General features: G+C 37.2%; 1 protein-coding gene across 1 annotated transcript in view; it reads left to right on the forward strand.

The window, feature by feature from the left end:
• The window catches only part of CADM2 (cell adhesion molecule 2), a 368,234-nt gene that overhangs the window by 232,725 nt on the left and 113,640 nt on the right, over window positions 1-21,869 (forward strand). Inside the window, exon 7 of the mRNA XM_045286248.1 lies at window positions 2,651-2,829. Within this exon, the coding sequence (XP_045142183.1) occupies window positions 2,651-2,829 (179 nt within the window). The remainder of the gene's footprint in view (window positions 1-2,650; window positions 2,830-21,869) is intronic.

The following is a 21,869-nucleotide window of genomic DNA, read 5'->3' on the forward strand; positions in this document are numbered from 1 at the left end:
TTAGTGAGCCCTTTAAAGAGGAACGCTCCTGGTTTTGACTATATTAATGTTCTCACCGAAGGACAGACATGACCATCTCATGTCTGGTTCCTTACGGTGATGTTTTTTCCATTCAATTACTCCAAGTGTCCAACCCATCCTCTTTTCTGCCTTATCACATGGAGACTGTAGACTGGAACCCTTTTCCAAACGATCTCCTTCGGATGCCTGAACAACAGGGGAGATTGTTACTCATCTGCAGCACGAAACTCAATCATTTCTGACTTCCAATTAGAGAAAGCCTAGGGGCTCGCTTTATGAAGATGAAACACAAGTTGTATCAAGACTTGCTAAACCGCTTAATATTTTTATGGTGGTAATAAGAAACTTGAACATTTTAAATACTAATTGGGAATATATGTGTGGGCTGTTTTTAATCTGTGTGCAAACTCTAACCTCCATTTCATTATAATTGCATCTCAGGGTGCTAACTCCTTCGGACTCCTGGAAGAGTTGCTAAAGAGCGGAGGATCAAGAATCTTGAAATGTTTAGTGCCAATCGTGACTAATACAACCTCCGGGTCTCCATCTTTTCACGATTTCCTGAAATGGAGAATTTATTTACTTATTTATCTTTTAGGGAAAAGATGTATTATTTCTTGTTTTGTTTTTAATCATTTTATTGGGGGCTCTTACAGCTCTTATCACAATCCATTCATACATCATTGTGTCAAGCACCGAAAAGAGGTATTCTAGCTTGAGTATTTTAAGGCCACCAACTACATTTTTACTCACATGCTATAACGTGTGTGTGCGCATGCACATGCGCACGCGCTTGTGTAGAGAGAGAGGGAGATGGAGATGGAGACGGAGACAAGACAAAGACAAAGACACCTGGTGGGGTTAGTGGGTTACGCGTTGGGGCACTATGAGTCCAAACCTAGTAGATCCCAGCAGTTTGTTTCATTTTTTTTTAAATAGCAGAATCTTCTAAAGTTTAGATAATTTTTATCAGAGCTTTTGCTTTAGTTGCAGTTATGTAGCGATGTGGAAAGGATATAATTTTGTTGCTTTAGTTATATCCAGTAAAACATGGCTCTGTTGACTGCTTTGCCTCTTCAAAGGATTCAAGACTGTGTGTGAGGAGTCCTGGTGGCGCTATTGGTTAAGCATAGGATCGCTATCTGCTCTGGCAACTATCCAAACCCTTAGGCTGCGTGTGGAATTATCCGTAAAGATTCATAGGTCCAGAAACCCCGTGGAGTCTCACTATGAGCCAGAATCAACTGGATTTCTGTCGCTTGGGGTTTGGATGAGTGAGAGGAGAGAACCAGAGAAACCGTTTTCAGCAAATGAACAAATTCAAATAATATTTAGCTGGTTAGTAGGGCATATGAAGCAAATTGTAAAACATTAGCAGTTTGTCTTTTTAAAAATGATTCTATATATTTGTCTCCATAATTAAAGGATATAAAATTATTCCTTTCTATATATTGTATAACAAATTTCCCCCATGAGTTTAGAGTACAACTAAACACTCAGAGGTGTCAAGGGTATAATTTTGATGAAATCACCTTTGTTTTCACTTTAATGCTTTTACTACTTACATTGAACAATTATTTTGTTACTGTTATTTGTTACTACTTACATTGAACAATTATTTTATTACCTTGAAAATATGCTTTCTCTGATACTCTTTCTAATATTTGTTATTATGTGGTTCACAATCTTTTTGGTAATAAATATATTTATATATATATATATATATATATATATATTATTGTTACTCTTAGGAGGGGTGCCATAATTATAGGCATAATGTAACAAGAACTTTGTTTTAATTTTATTTATAATAACATTATATAGATTATATTTTAATTTTAGAAAATACAAATATCTAGAGCACTTTTGAGAATGTTTTTCAACCCTGTGATAAATTATATGTAAATTAGAAATTTTTAATAGATAAGAACCAGGAAAATATACATCTTACTTGAAAGCAGATGAATGGATGAAGCATGACACATGAATCATATTAGAGTTTAAATACTCCTCTGATTTATATTTATATGCATTAATTAAAAAAAATTAACCAGTACAGTGTTCTAGTGAGAATTATAAAAGACTGAAATTCTTAAAAGCCAACACCCATGGTTCATTTACCTGTATTTCATTCCTAAATGCAATTGAGAAAGAATTTTTAAAGTATGTTTTATTAAAAGAGGAGTTTTGGTGGACATGTCTAAGTTAGTGAAAAACAAGAGGGTTAATAGAAGATTCAGGTAGTTTCGGGGATCTCTTTCTCCGTTGTGGGCACAAAGGCATGCAATCCAAGGTACCTTGAGGAGGTGGCTCTAATGGGGTCAAAACTCTCTTCCAAAGATATAGTCGTTGTAAATGATTAGTACCAGGGACTGAATAACAGACCGTGCACAAGCATGACTATTATATGAACTTAACAAATTACTGCTTTATTGCGAAGCTTCTTAATTCATTAGAAAACAACAAAACGATGTCCTATTGAAGTGGGCACATGATGATGTTTTGTTTAGTACCTCTAGAATTTAGCACTTGGTTATGCCAAATAATATGTGAAATGTTTATTAGTTACTTTACAGCATATGTAAGTTTCCTTATATTGCTTATCTGTGTGCATGTTTGAATCCAATAGGCCAGAACCCGTTCTGTGGACAAAGGATGGAGGAGAATTACCAGACCCTGATCGAATGGTCGTGAGCGGGAGGGAGTTAAATATTCTCTTCTTGAACAAAACGGATAACGGCACCTATCGATGTGAAGCCACAAACACCATTGGCCAAAGCAGCGCAGAGTATGTGCTCATTGTACACGGTGAGTACCGCTTTGAAATCACTGCAGGAAAAGGATGGAAGAGCTGCAAGTGTTTCAACTTACCAAACTGTATAGAATAATCAACAAAATTTTAAAGGCTCTCTCTCTTTTTTTTTTTTCCCCCCAGAAGGAATTCTCGTATTAGTAAATATCTCCAAAATTCATGATTACTAACTTCTAAGCCAGGATAATGAAACAAAATCACAATATACACAAAAGATAAAAAAATATTACTGGGAAATTTTATTTATTCATTTATTATCGGTCTATTTGTATAATTTTGAGGATGACTAGTGATTTACATTAATGATTATTTTTAAGTGTTAAAAACAAATGTTATTCAATCTAATTGAGAATCATGAAAATGTTACTTCTCTTAAGCTCTTTTGTTCATGAAAAAGCATATTTTATAACTTCTATAAATAGTTTCCTGAAAATAAAAGTTATTGACGTACACCAAAATTAAAGTTTATAATAAGAATAATTTTAATTGTTATGAATAATAATTTGAAATTTCCACAGATAATTATCTCTTGACTATAATTATCTCATATTGGAAGTAACTGTAACAAGATGGCAGAGGGAACCATGTAAAGAGAATAACTATTTTTCTACTTCCAAAGGCCACACTGAGTTATTGAATGGGAAGTATTAACATATGATTAGATGGAGATGCTCCTCTAAGTGATTGATACCGACTGTGAAACAGCTCAGTGTATTTTCTATGCCAGCTTGTCAGGGGAATGCAAAGGTTTTCATGTAGAATTGACCATAGGAAGCTTTTCAAAGGTTAGCATGGTTTTCCATGCAATATTGTGATCTTTGGAGTTTGTTGGGGTTACATATAGTCTAGTGAGCTCGGAGTCATATTGAGTCATAGTGACGCAATGTACTACGGAACAAAAACTTGATCCTGCTTCATCCTCACGATCTGTGCTGTCTGAGTCACTCTGCCAATACATCCCATTGAAGGTCTCCTATTTTTCACCACCTCTGTGCTTTACCAAGAATGACATCTTTCTCTAGAGACTGATCTCTCCTGATAACATGGTCAAAGTACAGGAGACATCCTGGCTTGTAAGCAGCATGCTGGTGGGCCTTCCAATGCAGTTTTGTTCATTCTACTGACAGTCTGTAGTACAGATTCAAAGGCATCAACTCTCCTGTAGCCTTCTTATTAACTTTCTAGCATTCACTTGCCCGGGCAATTGAAGTCATGGTAGTTGGGTAAGGTGCACGTGCTTACAGTGGCATCTCTGCTCTTTGACAATGGTGCAGAGTGCTCTGGTAGCAGATTTAGTCGATGTAAAGCACCATTTGATTTCTCAATGCTAATTTCCATGAACATTGCTTGTGGATCCAAGTAAAATCTAATATTTGACAACTTGGACTTTTTCTGGTTTGTTTGGTTTTTTTTTCCATTGTTTGTGCTGATTGTGTAACTAGTAATGAAGTTTTAATCTTCGTTAGTAAATTCTTGAAATTCTCTTCACATTCAGTAAGCCATATTGTGCCATCTGCGTAGTGCAGGTTGTTAATGAGTCTTCCTACAGTATTGATACTATTCTTTATCGAGGCCAGCTTTTCAAATGATATTTTTAACAGAAAGTACACTGAATAGGTATGCTGAAAGTAGTCAACCCTGTTGCACACATTTTTCCTGATTTGAAACCAAGCATAGAGACCATCAATACTTCAATCTGAGGTTCGGTTTTTCCTTCAGTTCCTTCAGCATGAGCAATGCCTACCACTGTGTTTCATTTTGGTTTTCCATCGCAGCTCATGGCACATTTTCTTTTGTCTTTTCTAGCCACCTTTTAAAATTTGCTGGTCAACAATTTTATTTTATTTACTTTAGCAATTCTACATGCAATAACATTTTTCAAAGTATCTTCAAACATATATTTGGGTCTAATTCTTTTCTTCTATCTGTTTAATGACTTTGCGTTTTGAATATATGATTTTTCCAAATGTTTTCCCACATTGGTCTGGTCTTTATTCACTAGTGTTCAGTGTGTTAAAACTATGTTTGAGATAGTTTTCAAACTTAGTTGGAACAGGCTCAAATCCTACTTTGATTCTTCTGAACTTGTTTTAATTATCTTCCCTGTGAGCCTGTGTAGGAGCAAGTGTTGGCCTATGCCACCATTGGCCCCAGGCCTTATTCTTACAAAGAATATTGAGATGCTCTATTATCTTTTTCTACACATACAGTTGATTTGCTTCCTGTACGTTTCACTCAGTAGTGTTCATATATGGAGTTGCCATTCATGAGCAGTAGAGAGAACTAAGTTACTAGTTCCTGCTGTCATTGAATCAATTCCAACTCATAGCATAGCTATAGGGCAGGCTGGAACTGCCCCTGTGGTTTTCTGAGACTGTACATCTTTGCAGGAGTGGACCATTTCTTCTATCTCCTGGAAGATGGTTTCAGACTGCTGATGTTATAGGTAGCAATTTAACACATAACCACTATGCTACCACAGTATAACAGTCTTTCCTGCTGGTCTCTGGTGTCTTGTCTGTCACCAAGACCATCTTTTCTGACTACTAGTCATCTTCATTTCCAACTTTCACATTCCAATCGCCACTAATCATCAATGTATCTGGATTGTACATTTGATCAATCTTCTGTCTCAAATAGTATTCTCTACTATTTCCTCTAGATTCTGTAATTTATTTTAATGGCTACTCAGAACTTACAGACAAGCTCAGTTAGAGGGTTTACTGTGGGACTCAACAAGTTGCAATGCAGTTGAGAAATACTCATGATATAGTTTTTCAGTTAGGACATCATACAATGTTCTTTCAGGGTTATTAATAATTACTCAAGAGAAAAAGATTAGAGTTGTCAAGAATTGTACTGTCTTGTTTGGATACACAGTCAACACTCATGGAAGTAGGAGTTAAGCAATCAAATGCCACATTGCCTTGAATAAATCTGTGACACAAGACCTCTTTAAAGTGTTGAAAAGTAAGGAAGCTACTTTAGGAGTAAGGTGCACCTGGCCCGAGCCATGGTATTTTCAATTGCTTCTCAGGCATGTGAAAGTTGGACATTGGATCAGGAACATTTGAACGAATCAATGCATTAGAATTATAGTGCTGGCAAAAAATATTGAATGTACCATGAACTGTCATAACAAACAAATTCTTCTGGGAAGAGGTATAACCAGAGTGCTTCTTAGAAGGATGCTGATACTTTGTCTCATATAATTTGAACATGTCATCAGGAAAGACCAATCCCTAGAGAAAGACATCATGCTTGGTAAAGTATTGGGGAAGTCAAAACGAGAAAGGCCCTCAACAAGGATGAACACAGTGGTGCAGCAATGGGCTCACACATAAGAGCAGTTAGGAGGATGGTACAGGACAGGGTGGTATTTTCCTCTGTTGCACATAGGGTTGTTATGAGTTGGAACTGACTAGATGCCACCTAATGACAACGACAATAAATGCCCAAAGGGCATGCCGCTCTGCTGTAAGCCACAAATCACAGTTACTCAGCTCGGACTCTCTAGATCTGTAAGCTGGCTCACCCAAATTAAGTGCCCAAATGTACCCCACTTCACAAGTCAACCTCCTGCCCCAAACACTCAGCTTCACTTGCTCTGTGGCCTGGAAGTCTACCACTGTTTTATGTCTGGCTCCGGATTCTGCTGCCTTCCTCTGACGTCACAGCTGTCTTCTGGACCCTGGAGGTTCACTGCACAGCAATCTTGGGGTCGAGAGCATGCGCACCCCTATTCTCTCTTGCTAGCAGTAGGATTCCCTCTGCTCCTACTTCTCAGAGGGCTCATTTTATTCCCAGCATGATGACAACCCAACGAAACCCATTAACAGTGAATCCTATCAATGCCTTCCCCTACTTTCTTACTCAGACAGGTGCAGAAACAGTTTATTTAATGAGCGTCATAGAGACTTTGCCTAGAAAGATCACACTCTAATTCTGCCCCTATAAACAACTTCAAACTAAAGGAATTAGTAAAACTACACATACATTTGGCTATTAGTCTTCCTTGTAAGCATATAGATATTATCCTATCTCTGACAGCATTATATTTTAGAATAGATCTTGAACGTTTCCCTTTGAAGATGAATTTGATGCCAATCCTCTTCAGTTTGTCATTCCTGTAATGGGAGATCATAAGAGTGTCTGATTCAAAGTGGCAAATGACAGCTCACTAATATCTAGGTTATCTATCTTCAAGCATTTCATTTCATTTTTGACACTTGCAATTTTTCTGGGTTTATACTTAGTGCATTCCTATTCTGATTATTGAATGATGTTTTCCAATGTTTATTTTTCTTTAGAGCCATAGCACATCATCGTATGAAGATCCCTCCCTGTAGTTTACTTCATCTACGTCATTTAGGCTGATTCTATTTTGCCAAGGTAGCTTTTCTCTAGTCATATTTTGAGTACTTTCCAACCTAACAGAATCATCTTCTGGCGCGATTTAAACCCCTGTTCCATTGCTATTCATAAGGACTTCACTAGCTCTTATTTTTCAGAACTAGATTAGTACTTTCTTCTTCCCTGTCTGCCCTAGTCTAGACATTTAACAGAAAAACATCTACCCTGGGTGACCCTAGCGGTATTTGGAATACCAGCAGTATCACTTCTGGAATCACACCAATGCACAGCACAGTAAACTGAGCAGTGAGTGCTGAACTGTGTAATTGTGTACAGTGTACGTTCTCAGACTTATTTGGCCCACTGCTTCTATTTCCCAGAACAATTAAAAATTGTTGTTCTATAGTTCATAGTTCAGGTTAAAGTGTAGGTATCTGCTTTTGCAAGGAGTCTGGGTGGAATAACTTTGAGCTGCTGACCCCTCCCTACCCCCTTTTTGGCACACAGGATACAATGTTTCATTAGTCACTGGTTGTACAAATATAAAAAGCTGCTCTCTCCTGTTAAAGTTCAACTGTTTGAAACCACCAGCAGCTTCCTGTAAGAAGGCTGGAGAAGGCTGGAGTTTTTACTCCTATAGAGAGTTACATTATCAGAAAACTCACAGAGGCGGTTCTATCCTGTCCTATAGGATCGCTATGAGTCAGAAACTACATGATGGCAAAGGGTTTGTGGGACTTCTTTGTTGTTATCAAAAGGATTGACCTTGTTGTAGACTCCACATAGTTTGTAAAATTGAACTTTAATTCTTTATAAAGTTTAATTTAGATTCAAATTTTACTCTCTGATTAAAAAATCAAGTTATGGTATTTTTGCCAGTTATTAATTTTGTTACAATACATATAAGTAGGAGGAAATTTGATATAATAAATTGTGATTAAAATGTTTTAAAATGTCATTAGTGTATATCATATTTCAAATTTTAATACCACTATTAAAAGATGGTAGGAAAATGGAGGCACACAATCATTGTACTGTTAATACATCGATATCTTGACAAACCTGAGGCTACAACGTGTAGCATCTCAGGAATTGGGCAAAGTTTAATATTGGAGAAGTACCTATTCAAATAATAATGACCAATTGGTATAAACATAGGGAAATTTCTATAGACATCCTAGACATTTTAAAGTCCAAGATCACTTAACCACTGAGTCAACATGGTATGTAATACTGTTGGAGAAACATCTCCAAGTAGCTTTCACCTTATGCATATTTAGATGTTCAGTGACATAAGTAGAGTGAATCAATTTCACCCTTACATTTCTAAGTATTTTTTCACCTAATAACTACTCTCTTAGCAAAAACTGGGAACATGTTGTATATAGCATGCCATATTGTGTCAAAAGTAATGTGAAATTTAAAAAATTGAGGTACGAAAATAGTAAAAAGTGGCAAAAACATCCATTAATATTCTTAGATGACTAGTTTGTCATTCATTTTTAAGGTAATTCAAGTGGGAAAATTTATGTTTTTCCAGTGTTTGTAAGCTAGCCAGCAGCATGATTTCCTAAATAGCCCAGTTACCTTTAGCTAGTTGGCAGTTGACATATTTCTAATAAATACTTCTCTAAGCACTTTATAAGAAGTCATTTTTGACTTTGCTTTTTGAACTACAATTCATCAAAAGCACCCCATGGATTAATACTATTCATGCTGCTAGATAAATGCTGTGAAGTTCAACAGTAGTTTACCTAGGATTATTGATACAAGTAATGAGAGGCTGGATAAAACAAGTGAAACTATATTATACTCTGTTTAAAAGGGCTGCAATTGGGTTCATTACAAAATAAGGAACCCCCTCCCTACCCTCTTTTTTGGCACACTGAATATAATGTTTCATTAGTCACTGGTTGTATAAATATAAAAAGCTGCTCTCTCCTGTTAATGGTTTGGCCATTTCAAAACCCTACTAAATGATGAAATTTGAGTGGCATTTCTATCTATCACGAATGCTGTATCCATTTAGGACTGGAGTGATAAGTGATCGTTTCTGAGAACTTCACCCTTTATCTTTTACACCAAGGTTGATTTTGCATTAGCTGTGATAATTTAATATAGCTCTAACACAGAAAGTTTTTCTTTTTTCTGTCTATGAGCTGAGACCCAGGCCTTGAACTCTCTCAGAGCTCCCTAGGCGGTATTGATTCTTAAAATGAGGTCTGAGCACTTTCCTGAGGAATCATCTGCTATCGAGCTACTATATTAGTGGTTAGGTTGTATATTGTGGTTGCCAATGGAATTGCATTATTTAAATGTCATCCCGTTTAATTGCTAACATCACTGATATCTTGTGTTATGGACATTAGTGAGTGTTTGTTTGGCTGGTTTTTGCCCCTCCTAATTACACCTTTGAATTTTTCAGCTTTAGAGCTACAGACAGTAATTGGAACTGGTGATCTAAAATTCACCTAAAAAAAAAAAAGGGGGCCTTCTGAAAGTTATACAAATACCCGTAGGATAAAACATGATATTTATCAAACATTTGTACTGTGGAGATTTGATAGAAAGCAGCATTTTCATGAACTAGTTCAGCAAGGTATCAGTTAAATTGGCAGCCATGGTTAACAATTTCTGTGAGCCCAATGTATGTTTTGGTTTTGCTTCTATAAATAATATCGAAGCCCCACATGTGTGATGAGATAGCATGCTATTCATGTTTGTTTTGAATGACTGATTACTTCTGTATCCTTAACCGTCTTCAAATATGCTGTTTCATTGTTATTCTGAATTTTTGGAGAACTTGCACCAAGATAAAAAAATATTCATTAAGTATATTGATTACTACTATACTGAGTACAAGAGAAAGATGAGGTTGTCTAGTTCTATAGAAGATTCACATTCTAAAAAACCTAAAGCGGGGTTCTACTTTGACCTACAGGGTTACTATGAGTTGAAATCAGCTCAGTGGCAGTGAGTTTGTTTTTCAAGTTTTATATACTATGAACAAGCATACTCAGAGATGCAAAGATGAATAATAGTTCAAAATTTAATATTGGATATAGGCTAAACATTTAAATAATTGTAATACAAAGTAAGAGGCTAAAGAAAGATAGGCATATTAATTATGTAGATGTTCAAAATTTGAGCATGTGGTTAGTGTGTATGTCTGGAATTATTAAAAGAGTAACACAGTACTTCTGAATCATACATAGAAAATGACATACCTCGTGAATTGAAGTACTCAGCAAAATAGCAGGTACATAAGCAAGAAACTCACTGTCAACACGTCGGTGCTGACTCAAAGCCACCAGGTGTAGGGATCCTGAAACTAAGTGCATCTTAATGGGAGCCCATAGTCTGATCTCTTCCCACTGACTGGCTAGTGGGTTTGAGCTTCTGACCTTTTGTTTAGGATGTTTTATGTACAAATTTATACATGTGAATATATTCTGTGTTTATGCCCTAGTTTTTTAACTCCCTAACAAGCAGGAATCTTATTGGAAGCTACACTCTGCATCCCTAGTTCCTAAAACCTGTGGCTATCGAGTCCATTGACTCATCTTGGCCCTTCAAGACAGAGTAGAACTGCCCCATATGGTTTCCAGGGCTGCAAATCTTCCCCAAAGTGGACTGTCATAGCGTGTCCCCACTTAGAACCGGAGGGCTTCAAGCTGTTGTCTTTTGGAATAATAACATTAATTACTGTGCCATTACTGTGTCAACAGGGGTCCTAAAATAGTGCCTCACAAATAGTTGGAACTCAAGAAATATTTCTTTAATAATTGAGGCTCCAACTTTCCCACTCTCCAACAGAAACTTATTTTAATAAATTATATATTACATCTATAATTTCAGAGAATGCTGTGGAAGAATATAATATTTAACCACAGAATATATATATATATATATATATATATATATATATATAATTGCTAATATGTTGAGTTCTTAACTAACTCAAATGATGACTTGTTCTTTACAATTATATCCCATCTTCCAAAGGCTGCCTCTAGCAGCCCAAGGCATAACCCAGTGTGTCACCAGGGATCCCTCTCCCTAAGTAGAAGACAATATTCCAAGAAAATGAACAAAAATATACTGGAGAAAACAGAATAACCCTATTAAAAGTATCTGACTTAGGCTAAAATATTAACTTCCTTACAGAGACCAAGAAACCCTTGGCTCAGCACTGGGCTGTTAGATGCAGGCCAGCTTTTAGCAACCACCAGCTGCTCCATGGGGGAAGATGACACCTTCTACTTCAGGAAGACTTACAGTCTGCAAAGCCCACAGGAGCAGTCTGCTCCGCCCCATAGGTTCACCATGAGCCAGAATTAACTCCATAACAAGAAGCTGGTGTTTTTTATTTGTTGTAGGGTTTTTGCAAAGAGCATGTTTTAAGTGTAAATGATCTGGGGATGATTATCAAGTTATACAATTATTTCTTTAGTATAAGTATAGGAAATAATTTTCCTTCAATGGAAAAATAAAACCTGAATTTACATGAGAACTTTGAGAATTAGGGGTACTAGGATATAGGACCAACTGCCATCAAGTTGATTTAAACCCACAGAGACCACATCGACCAAGGTACACTTTATAGAAGTAGTCAGCCTCATCTTTCTCCCATGGAGTATTTGGTGGATTTGAACGAGCAACCTTGAGGTTAGCTGCCCAACTCTTATCTAGTAATGTTACCAGAGTTGGTATATATGGGGGCATTAGAAGAGAAACTCAAAATTTGCTTTTCTGTAATTCTATTTTACTTTATTGATGATTGTTGTAATGAATTATCTACTGACATACTGAACTGGATCTATTAAATATAATCTATACTATCAATAGCCCTTGATAATATTCTTAAATTATATTATTAAAATTTATTAGAATTATTTTAAAAACTTCTCAAATTTCCTTTATTTTTAGTATAGCTAAACTTTAATATTACAATGTTATATTAAACAGTTTAATTCTCTTTATACACTTATAAGTCAGTAAGCATTTTTTGTGGAGATTATTGTTGTTATTGTCAGGTGCCTCCTAATGAGCACTGCACCCAGTGATCCACACACCAATGAAGGAAACGGCACCCAAACCCCAATCACACGATGATTGCAGCCATCGTGTCCAGGATTTTTCTCTTTTTGGCTGACCATCTACTTTACCATGTATAATGTCCTTTCTCAGGTAGTGGTCTTTCCTGACAGCCTGTCCAAAGCACAGGAGACTGAATTTCACCATCCAGCCTTGCAATGAATGGTTGCACTTCATCAAAGATATATTTTTTTGTCTCTGGCAGCATGGTATGTCAATACTCTTTGCCAATAGTATAATTCAAATACATCAATTTATCTGTCATCTTCCTGACTCACTGTTCAACTTTCACTCGCCAATGAGGGAATGGAAAATATCAGGCCCGTGGTAAGGCGCCCCTTCATGGTATCAGGCCTGTGGTAAGGCACACCTACATCTTCAAAGTGACATCTTTGGTCTTTAATACTTTTCCATGGTCCTGTGTAGCAGATTTGTCCAATGAAATATTTATTTTTGTCTCTTGAATATTGCTTCCTTGAGTGTTGATCGTGGATCCAAGTAAAATGAAATTTTAACAAATTCCTTTTTATTCTTATATTGATTTTGTCTTAGGGTCCAGTTATGAGGATTCATAGTTGTTTCCTAAATTGAGTTGCAATCCAGTCTGAAGCCTGTATCATTTTATTTCATCAGCAAGTGCTTTAAAACCCTCCTCCTTTTCAATAAACAAGGGTGTGTTATGCATATTACACTTTGTTAATAGGCTTTTCCCCAGTCCTGGTGCTTCATTTTCTTCATATTATATGTTCAGTTTACAGCATGAGTTAGTAGGATGAAAAGATAGCACCCTGACACACACCTTTACTGATTTAAACTATCCAATATTCTTTGTTCCATCCCAGGATGCCTCTTAGTCCATGAAACTGTTCTGCATGAGCACAATGATGTTCTAGAATTCCCATTCTCCTCAAAGCTCTCCATTGCATCTTATGATCCACATATGAGGGGGTACTCAAAAAAATCAGATTTTTTTCAAAGCTATATAATTTTTTTTTCAAAACAACCTTATCACCTTCAAAATATTCTCCATTAAACTTAATACATTTGTCAAACCTGTGACTCCATTCTTGGAAACATTTTTCATACTCATCTGTTTGGATGGCTGACAGCAACTCCCTCGTGTTTTTCTTCACCTCTTCTACATTGTCAAATCGCTGTCCTTTCATGTCCCTCATGTTCATTCTTCGACAAAAAAAAGCAGTCATAAGGAGCAAGGTCAGATGAGTAAGATGCGTGGGGCAAGAGAAGCATGCTGTTTTTTGCGAGAAACTGATGCACTGAGATGGCTACGTGAGCAGGGGCATTGTCATGGAGGCAAAACCAGTCCACCGTCTGGCATAAATCAAGCCTTTTTTTATTGCACACTGTTACATAATCTTTTCAGTACCTCAAAGGAAAAAGGTTGATTAACAGTCTGACCTGGGGGAATGAACTACAAATGCAATATTCCCCTCACGTCAAAAAAGCTCCAAATGAGCATTATTTTGATCTTTAATTTCACATGATGAGATTTATTTGGGTGAGGTGACAATGATGTCTTTCACTGGCTTGATTGGTGTTGGCTTTCAGGGTCTAAAGAATAGCACCATGTCTTGCATCCAGTAATGACCTTGGAAAAACAGTTTGGGTCACTTCAGAGCTGTTCTTTCAAAGCCTGGCTTGTTTCCAATCAACACCCTTTTTGCTGATCAGTCACGAACCTAAGGCACGTTTTGCAGCAAGCCTGCTCATTCCCAAAGTTTCCATTAAAATTCGCTGAACTGAGCTTCACAAAATAGTCCACATAGCTTCCCCATCTCTTCAATAGTCTAGTATTGGTCTTTGAGCACAAGTGCATGAATTTTGTGGACATTTTCATCCATTCAGGAAGTTGACAATGTCCATAACGAGGTTTGTCATCCATCAACATTTCACCTGTTTGAACTGAGAAAAACACGCCACTCATACACTTGTTTTTCCCATATCCCAGTCCTTCTAAGCTGTGTTCAACATCACAACAGTTTCTTCAGCAATTTTCCCGAGCAGGAAACAAAAATTGACAGCCAAATGCTGCTGTCTTAAGTCAGCCATCACAAAAAATGAAGTTTAAGTGAAGCTGTTTTTCACAAAAAAACTCACTGTGACCAGTAAGCACCTTCCCAGGCAATGCACTAACTCAGAGCGAGTTGTGGGATGCTCACCTAGTGGGAAAAATGGGTACTAAGAAAGCTCTGTCCATTTGGAGCTTTTCTCCTCTTTTTAGGGGGGTACCCCCTCATAGTCTAATAGGTTTGCATCATCAATGAAACACAAGTAGATATATATCTGATATTCTCTGCTTTCAGCCAATATCTATCTGACATCAGCAGGGATATCTCTGCTGAAATATCCTATGCTGAGTGCAGCTTAAATTTCTAGCAAATCTGTAGGGCTGAAACCTAATTTGCATTATCTTTAACAAACATTTTACACATAGGTGATATTATTCTGTAAATTTTGCATTTTGTTGGGTCACAATTCTTTGGAATAGGCAGAAGTGTAATATCCTTCAGTCATTTGGCAAATTAGCTGTCTTCCAAAGTTCTTGGAATAAAAGAGTGAGTTCTTCCAGGGCTTCCTCAGCTTGTTGAAACGTTTCAATTGGTGCTCCATCAACTCCTGGAGCTCTGTTTTAGCTAATTCCTCCAGCGCCACTTGGTACCATCAGTTCTTGCTCATAAAGTACTATAACCAGACTCAGAATTGGGCCACCTGTCATTGTAGCCAATCACAGAGGCAGGGTGAGAATCAATGTAAATTTTGTTCACAGATGTGGAAGGAGAGCAAGATAAAATCTCTGAGATTCTTGTTCCTTCTCATATAGTCCCCATTTTTATACTTTTCTAGGAATCAGTACATTACTTTGCTACAGTTTCTTTGAATTGGAATCGTATTGTCTTCACACACATGAATACAATCTATATTCTTGTACACTCTATATTGAGGTACTATATCAGCACCTCACAACTGGTTTCTTAAGTTTTTATGATAACAGTGTTAGAGTACTAACTTAGACATGGGGGTACATTCTGAGGAAGAAGGTCAAGGAGGATTTCTGCAGCTATATTGAACTAAAACCTAAAATGTGATCAATGTAGCAGGCAGGCAGGAATTCATTAAAGATCACTCTCTCCGTACCTTTTGAAAGGATGAAACATTGACCAGGTCTGTTTGGTACAGTGACTCTGTGTGTTCCCTCCAGCTTCTTTTGCTGGTTCCTGCATCAGTCAAGATTGTACCCATGGAATCCTTCAATAGTGCAACTGGAAGTTTGGACCTTCATTTCTTTCCATCATGAGCTCTGGGTTTTTTTGTTTGTTTATTTGTTTTGAGTTTTGGCTTTTTTAACTGCACGTATTTGTACATTTCACTATAGTACTTTCTTTTATTGAGCTGCTCTTTCACATTTTCTGTTCTTTTACATGATAATTTCTTCCATTTGTAAAAGTAAGAGTCTCTTCTGACATATTTGGTTATCCGCTCCCCTTTTTCACCCCCCACTGGATCCCCAAAGAACCAGGACTCTAGTTGTTGTCTCTGAAGATTCATCAGTCCTGGGTTTCACATACTGAAAAACAGAAAAACGCAGGAAAAAATCAAGAGGGGGAAAATGAGGAGCTGGTATTAAGGGCTCAAGCAGAAAGGATGATGGCAACAAATGTACAAATGTGCTTGACACAATGGATGGATGGATGGTGATAAGAATTGTACGAGCCCTCAATGAAATGATTTTTTTAAAAATCAAGAGGGCTACCTCCAATAACAAAATGCCTCAGAGGAAGGTTGATGGGAGAGATTGACACAGTGGCTGCAGCAATGGCCTGAAACATGAGAGTCATTGTGAGGAAACTGCAGGACTGGGCAATGTTTCATTCTGTGGTACATAGTGTTGCTATTAGCTGGAACTAGTCAATGGCACTAATGTCAAGAAGTCCTTTTGAGTCCTAATGATGTAGTGAATTAGACACTGGGTTTCAAACCACACATTCAGCAGTTAAAAATCATCTTCTATTCCACAGGGAAAACAAGAGGCTTTCTATTCCCATAACGATTTCCCTAAAACCAATATGGGTAACATTCTATTCTGTCCCACGGAATCGCTATGAGTTGGTATGGACTCCAGGACAGTCAGTTTTGAGTGAGAGTCTGTTATTTTGATGAGAAATCCTATAGATATTTAATTATGTGCAAATGACTCTTAGGTCATTCAAAAGAGGACCTACAGATATCTGGATTTCTCATTAGTGTTACCATATATCACACATTCTTTTGTATATAGACCTTTAGTTAATGTTTTGTTGTTTTGGGTTTTTTTGTATGAGTGACAAAAATGTTTTACTATAGGAAATTTATATCCTCCCAGAACTTCAAGTATTTGGACCAAATCATTTAATTTACATTTAGGCGAAACGAACTCCCTGGCATTTTGCAGTGGGTGGAGCGAAGCCTTAGATACAGGATCATCCACTTCAAAGGCACTTTTTTTCCTACTTTAAATTCCACATTACTTTTGTCAGTTTTGAACATGAAAAAGTATTTTTAAAAGAAACAAAATGCCTATCTTTAAAAAAGAACAACAGCCTGATTGTATTCATAAACTTTTCTTGTAATTATATATGCCTGTCGGTTACCGCCTACAGTGTGCCGTGCTTTACATTTCTCAAGAACAGAGTTTTTTATAGATTATTTATTATTGCATAAGGATTCCATTTAGGACATGAAGCCAGTGGAAGCTATCAGAAGGATGAAAGGGGATTCATTCAATTGTCGTGTTTTAGAGGGTTTCTCTTTCAGAAGCAGATGAGGGTGCTCTATGTCCCTGGAGGAGGAGACAAGCACTTGGGATTTGAGGCCTTAGCAACAGGCTGGCTGTCATTTAAGTAAGACAGCCTTTGTGGCTGCAGTAATCCATTCTTTGCTGTGCTTTAAGTCAGCTGCAGCAGAGAGGGGAACACAATGAGCCCAGATAAACCCCCTTCCTCTCTGCATAGACCAATGCAAGTACAGGAATCTCTGCCCATAGCCATGCAATTAGCGGTAGGAAAGTTAAGAATGCCATATGATTTTTGAGGTAAAGACATGGGATTAGTTGATTAAAAAGATGCTTTTTGCCTTAACACTGCTAGTGTTTTTCAAGTTCAGCTTTTCTGCCTCTTCGCTAAGGTCTCTTGATTACCCAGGGACCACCCTGGAGGTTTAGTGATATAAAGGAGAAAGGAAGTAGACATGGATTTCAGACTAAATGGTAACAGTTTTTCTCCCTATTGAGTACAAATCCTTGGAGAGAAACAAGCAGGCTGGGCTTCTGGGACTCTTTAGACTTAATTTTGTTTCGAAAATCCATTCTGAATTGGCTGGAATGCCATTTTTGAGGAGAGAAACAGCCACAAAACAAAACAGGTTGACAAGTTAGAAATTACTGTATGGTGCATTTGTAGAGAACAGAACATACCTTTAACCTGAAAAGCTCGTTATTGGGGAAAGGTGCCGTGCTACTCTCCACGTTACTGCATACCGTGCTTGTTGTAACGGATTTCATTTTGACAAGGTTGGACAGGGTCTGCTGTGCTCTAATAAGCTCCAATGACAAAATGTGGTTGTTATTTCCTCAAAAACCCCTTCATTACAACATGAAAAGAACACTTCTATTCTTTTGAATGGATGATACCGTTTACACTATCAATGTTTCTGCAATATTGAAACTATGCACTCAAGATTTGACTCTCCAAGATGCTGGCTTGTAATAATTCAATAATCACTTAGACTGGAGGGCAATTAGCAGAATCCCTCAGAATCCCCTGAGATATGAGCAGAAAAGGGGAGGAGCCATTTTTTTCAGAGTATAGGATTCCGTCACTGATTTATATTATGAAAAACTGTAGCATTCTCTGTCTACTGACATCATTTTGAAAACTGAAACGAAAGCCATGGTTGGAGACATTATTGAGATGCACAGGGCACCTATGATGCAGGATCAGCAGTCTGTGTGGGAGCAGACTGCCACACTTTGTTCCGGTGGAGAATGGTTCAAACCACCGACCTTTTGGTCACCAGCCACCGCTGTCCCACCAGGGTTCCTCGTGTCTAAAGCAACTGGAAGATCCAAAGCACACATCTAGTCAGTTGAAGAAAAAGAAGAAGAAAAGCAAGCATTTGATGCTTAGCATTAAGTGCATATAAGAGCCTCCCCCCTCTCCTGTCAGCCACTGAGGTCAAGAAGAGTTTTGATGTATAGTCAATGAATGGAGTCTTTTATTAGCAAGAAGAGGAAAAAGAGCATACTTTGTGTGGGTTGCTCACTTCTTGATGACGTCAGCACCTAATGGATCAACTCCTAACTGAAGGTTAGACGTTTAATTCTACCCAAAGGTGTCTCAGAAGAAATCCTGGTGATCTATTTCTGATAAAATTAGTGTTCGAAAACTCACAGGACATAGTTCGACTGTGACATACTTGGAATTAACAAGATTTGGAAGCACCTTGGAGACAAATGTTTATTTTTTGGTTTAGATTAGAGTGAATTCAAAAGAGCTGTCATAACATTAGTGCAAACAGTATAGCATGGGGGTACATGTGCTTTCCTCTGATTTCACAATGGGGAGGGAGAAGCAAGCTCAAAATCAACCAAAAGTCTATTCTTATGAGGGAAGGGTCAGCCGTGCCTCCCCTCTCTTCCCCCATTGCCATTTTTGACACCAACCATATGCCCTACAACACTCTAGTTCACATCTGTGTTTCATAATTCATTGCCATGGCCATACAGAATTCAGACCATCCTCCCTCCTTCTCAGGATTAGGAGAATTAAATAGGGTAGCGAGAATGTCCAAGCTACATGTATTTGGTTAGGACAGGCATCCCCAAAGCCTGCCTCTCTCTGGGCTGGCGCTTCTTTGCCCTGCTCAGTTACATTACAAAGCTCTTCTAGCACTGGTGCCAAAGACCCAAAGGCACTCCACCAGATGCCTCACCATGAAGATGCCTGGTTCTAGCTCAGAGAATTAGTAAAGAGGCACCCAGCTCCTAAGTGAGCCCTCTGCCTGAGGGCACTCAGCTTTACTCACTCTCTAGGCTGGGAAGCCCATTGCTCTCTCTCAGCTCTGGCTCATGGTTCCACTACTGCAGATTCTCTGCCATCCCTCTAGTATCGCAGCCCTGTGTCTCTGGATCAAGAAAGTACAATGTGCAGGAATCTCAGGCTGCACATGATACACTCCATGCCAAGCTCTTCTTTCTCGATAGCACTAAACTCCTTTCTTCTGCTTCTGAAATGGCTTCTTTCATACCCAGTAGGACAGCAAAATTGACCAACACCCATTTTAAGAGTCGAAACTTTTACAATAACAGTTAACCCTGTTAACCATCTCTCATAACTGAATCCCATCAGCATCTTCACGTAGATGTGTCAGGAAGTGGTGGGAGGTAGAAAGACAATAGATAGAGAGGCATGCTAAGTAAGTCACTGGTCTGCGATTCTACATGTATTTTGAGATGTATTCTACATTGAATGAAAGAAAATGGTACAGAGTTAGTAAAATGTACGTAACTCTGGGTCTACCATGATAGTATGTCATGAATGAATTAATCATTTGTTATGTGGCTATTAGATAAATAAAGTTAGAGAAGCAAGAGATAAATGCAATATGCATGGTGGGTTTTCAGAAGGAAAACAGGTCAAAATTAACTTGTTAAAGGAAATCTTCAGAGAGGAGATGAGAATCAGGCTAACATGGAGGGTGCCATAATAATATTAAGTGAAGAAAGCAAAGGTGAATATTCTACAATAAAAAGATAATAGGAATCTGGGTCAGATTAACCTTGTCCCAAGGTAAAGTGGTATTTAAAAAGACAAAGACATAAGGAGTTAGAAGGCAGGATCTGGAGTTCATTGAGAGAGATGGACATTTGGACATAATAGTGTGAACAAGCATTATTAAAACAAACAATAGCTAGGGAGTGTGAGGAGACCTAGTGACACAGTATGCTAAGCATCACACCATTAACTGCAAGGTCAGCAGTTCAAACACACTAGGCTCTCCATGGGAGAAAGATGAGGCTTTCCAATTCTGGAAAGATTTGTAACCTACTACTTACTGGTACTATTTGTCTTTTTGCTATTTATAGTTCATTTAAGGTTAAGTTATCAAGTTATTATTTTTTTTGTTATCAAGCTATTTTAACCATTTTAGTAGATAGTAAAAAGAAAAAAGAATCTAATAGGGTTGAGTCTGTTAGTAAAAGGCATTTCAAACACATTATGGCACTTTAAGAGAAATGGGTGTTACACCTTTCTGTATATTATAATCTAATATTTGAATAACTTATCAACAATGGTCTCATCAAGCATTTCTCATTAATTATAATATGCTTTAATTTCTAATTTTGAAATATTTTATTGAAATGTAGTCCTTTGGATGTAAATTCTATTTTAGTAGTTTATTCATAAAGTTCATGCATATTTATTCATTTGTGTGATCAGCTCTAGGTCAGTTAAAAATATTTTAATGGCATAGTTCATTTTTAAAATATCCAGAATCTATTTCATTTGTTATGAATTCATATTTTCTTATTCTTTACATCTATGATATTAAAATACATGGAATCATACTTAATACATAATTATTTAAATAAATATAAAATATACTTGAAGGCCTAAATGCTCAACAATTTATTATTCATAGCCATTTTTAATCAGGTCAATTCCATAATAGTTAATTGAAAGAATACTCTGTAGAGAACGTAATAGTAAAAATATTGAGCTCTTCCTGCAATACGGAAATTGGCAATGAAAATATCGTGTGGTGAATTGAGTGGGCTTCATATTAAATATTTCTGAATTTTAACACGCAAATCATAAATTATATTTCATATAAAAAACTTCACAAGTTTCCTTGCTTCTAGTTATCCATGTTCAAAGATCTTTTGATCAGACATATTAATATCATCTAAAATTGACAAGTCATAATTAATTACTTATAATAGTAACTTGATTGCCAATTATCTTGTTTCATGGATAGGTGCAATAAATTGAAATTGAATCAGATTTGGTATTTTAAGTATTTAGTCTATGCATTTGTATGTTTATGTATATGTCATAGTAGTTTTTATTTTGGAGAAAAGTTAAAAAGCAACTTACCATGGCAGGCGACTGGACTGCATTTTCTTTATTGTACTATATCTGATCCCGTTACAGTCGTCATTGCCTCAGTAGGATAATGGTTATTAAGAGGTACAAGTTTCAGGATAGCTCAAAAATTAAGGAAACATGTAGTATTGGTTTTTCCTATTCCATGAGCACCGCTTTCACAATTTCCAAATCAATGACCTAAAAGTAGAACATTAAAGCAATTAAAAAAAGATGCAGTGTTTTCACTCACTTGTTTACGTGAGCATCAAAGGGATGATTTGATTTAAAGAGTTAAAGAGACAACTTAAAGTCTTTTGCTAATTTCTGGTTTTGCAATGCTTATGATCAGGCATCAAGAACTAACAGATCATGAGATGGAAGTTATATTTAATAAAACCTTTTCCCTGCAATGATAGTATGGAGTGTGTGTGTGCGCGCGCGTG

The sequence above is a fragment of the Echinops telfairi genome, unplaced genomic scaffold (genome assembly GCF_000313985.2).
Source record: "Echinops telfairi isolate 266 unplaced genomic scaffold, ASM31398v2 ScPeMD7_6;HRSCAF=24_1, whole genome shotgun sequence".
Taxonomy (NCBI): Eukaryota; Metazoa; Chordata; class Mammalia; order Afrosoricida; family Tenrecidae; genus Echinops; species Echinops telfairi.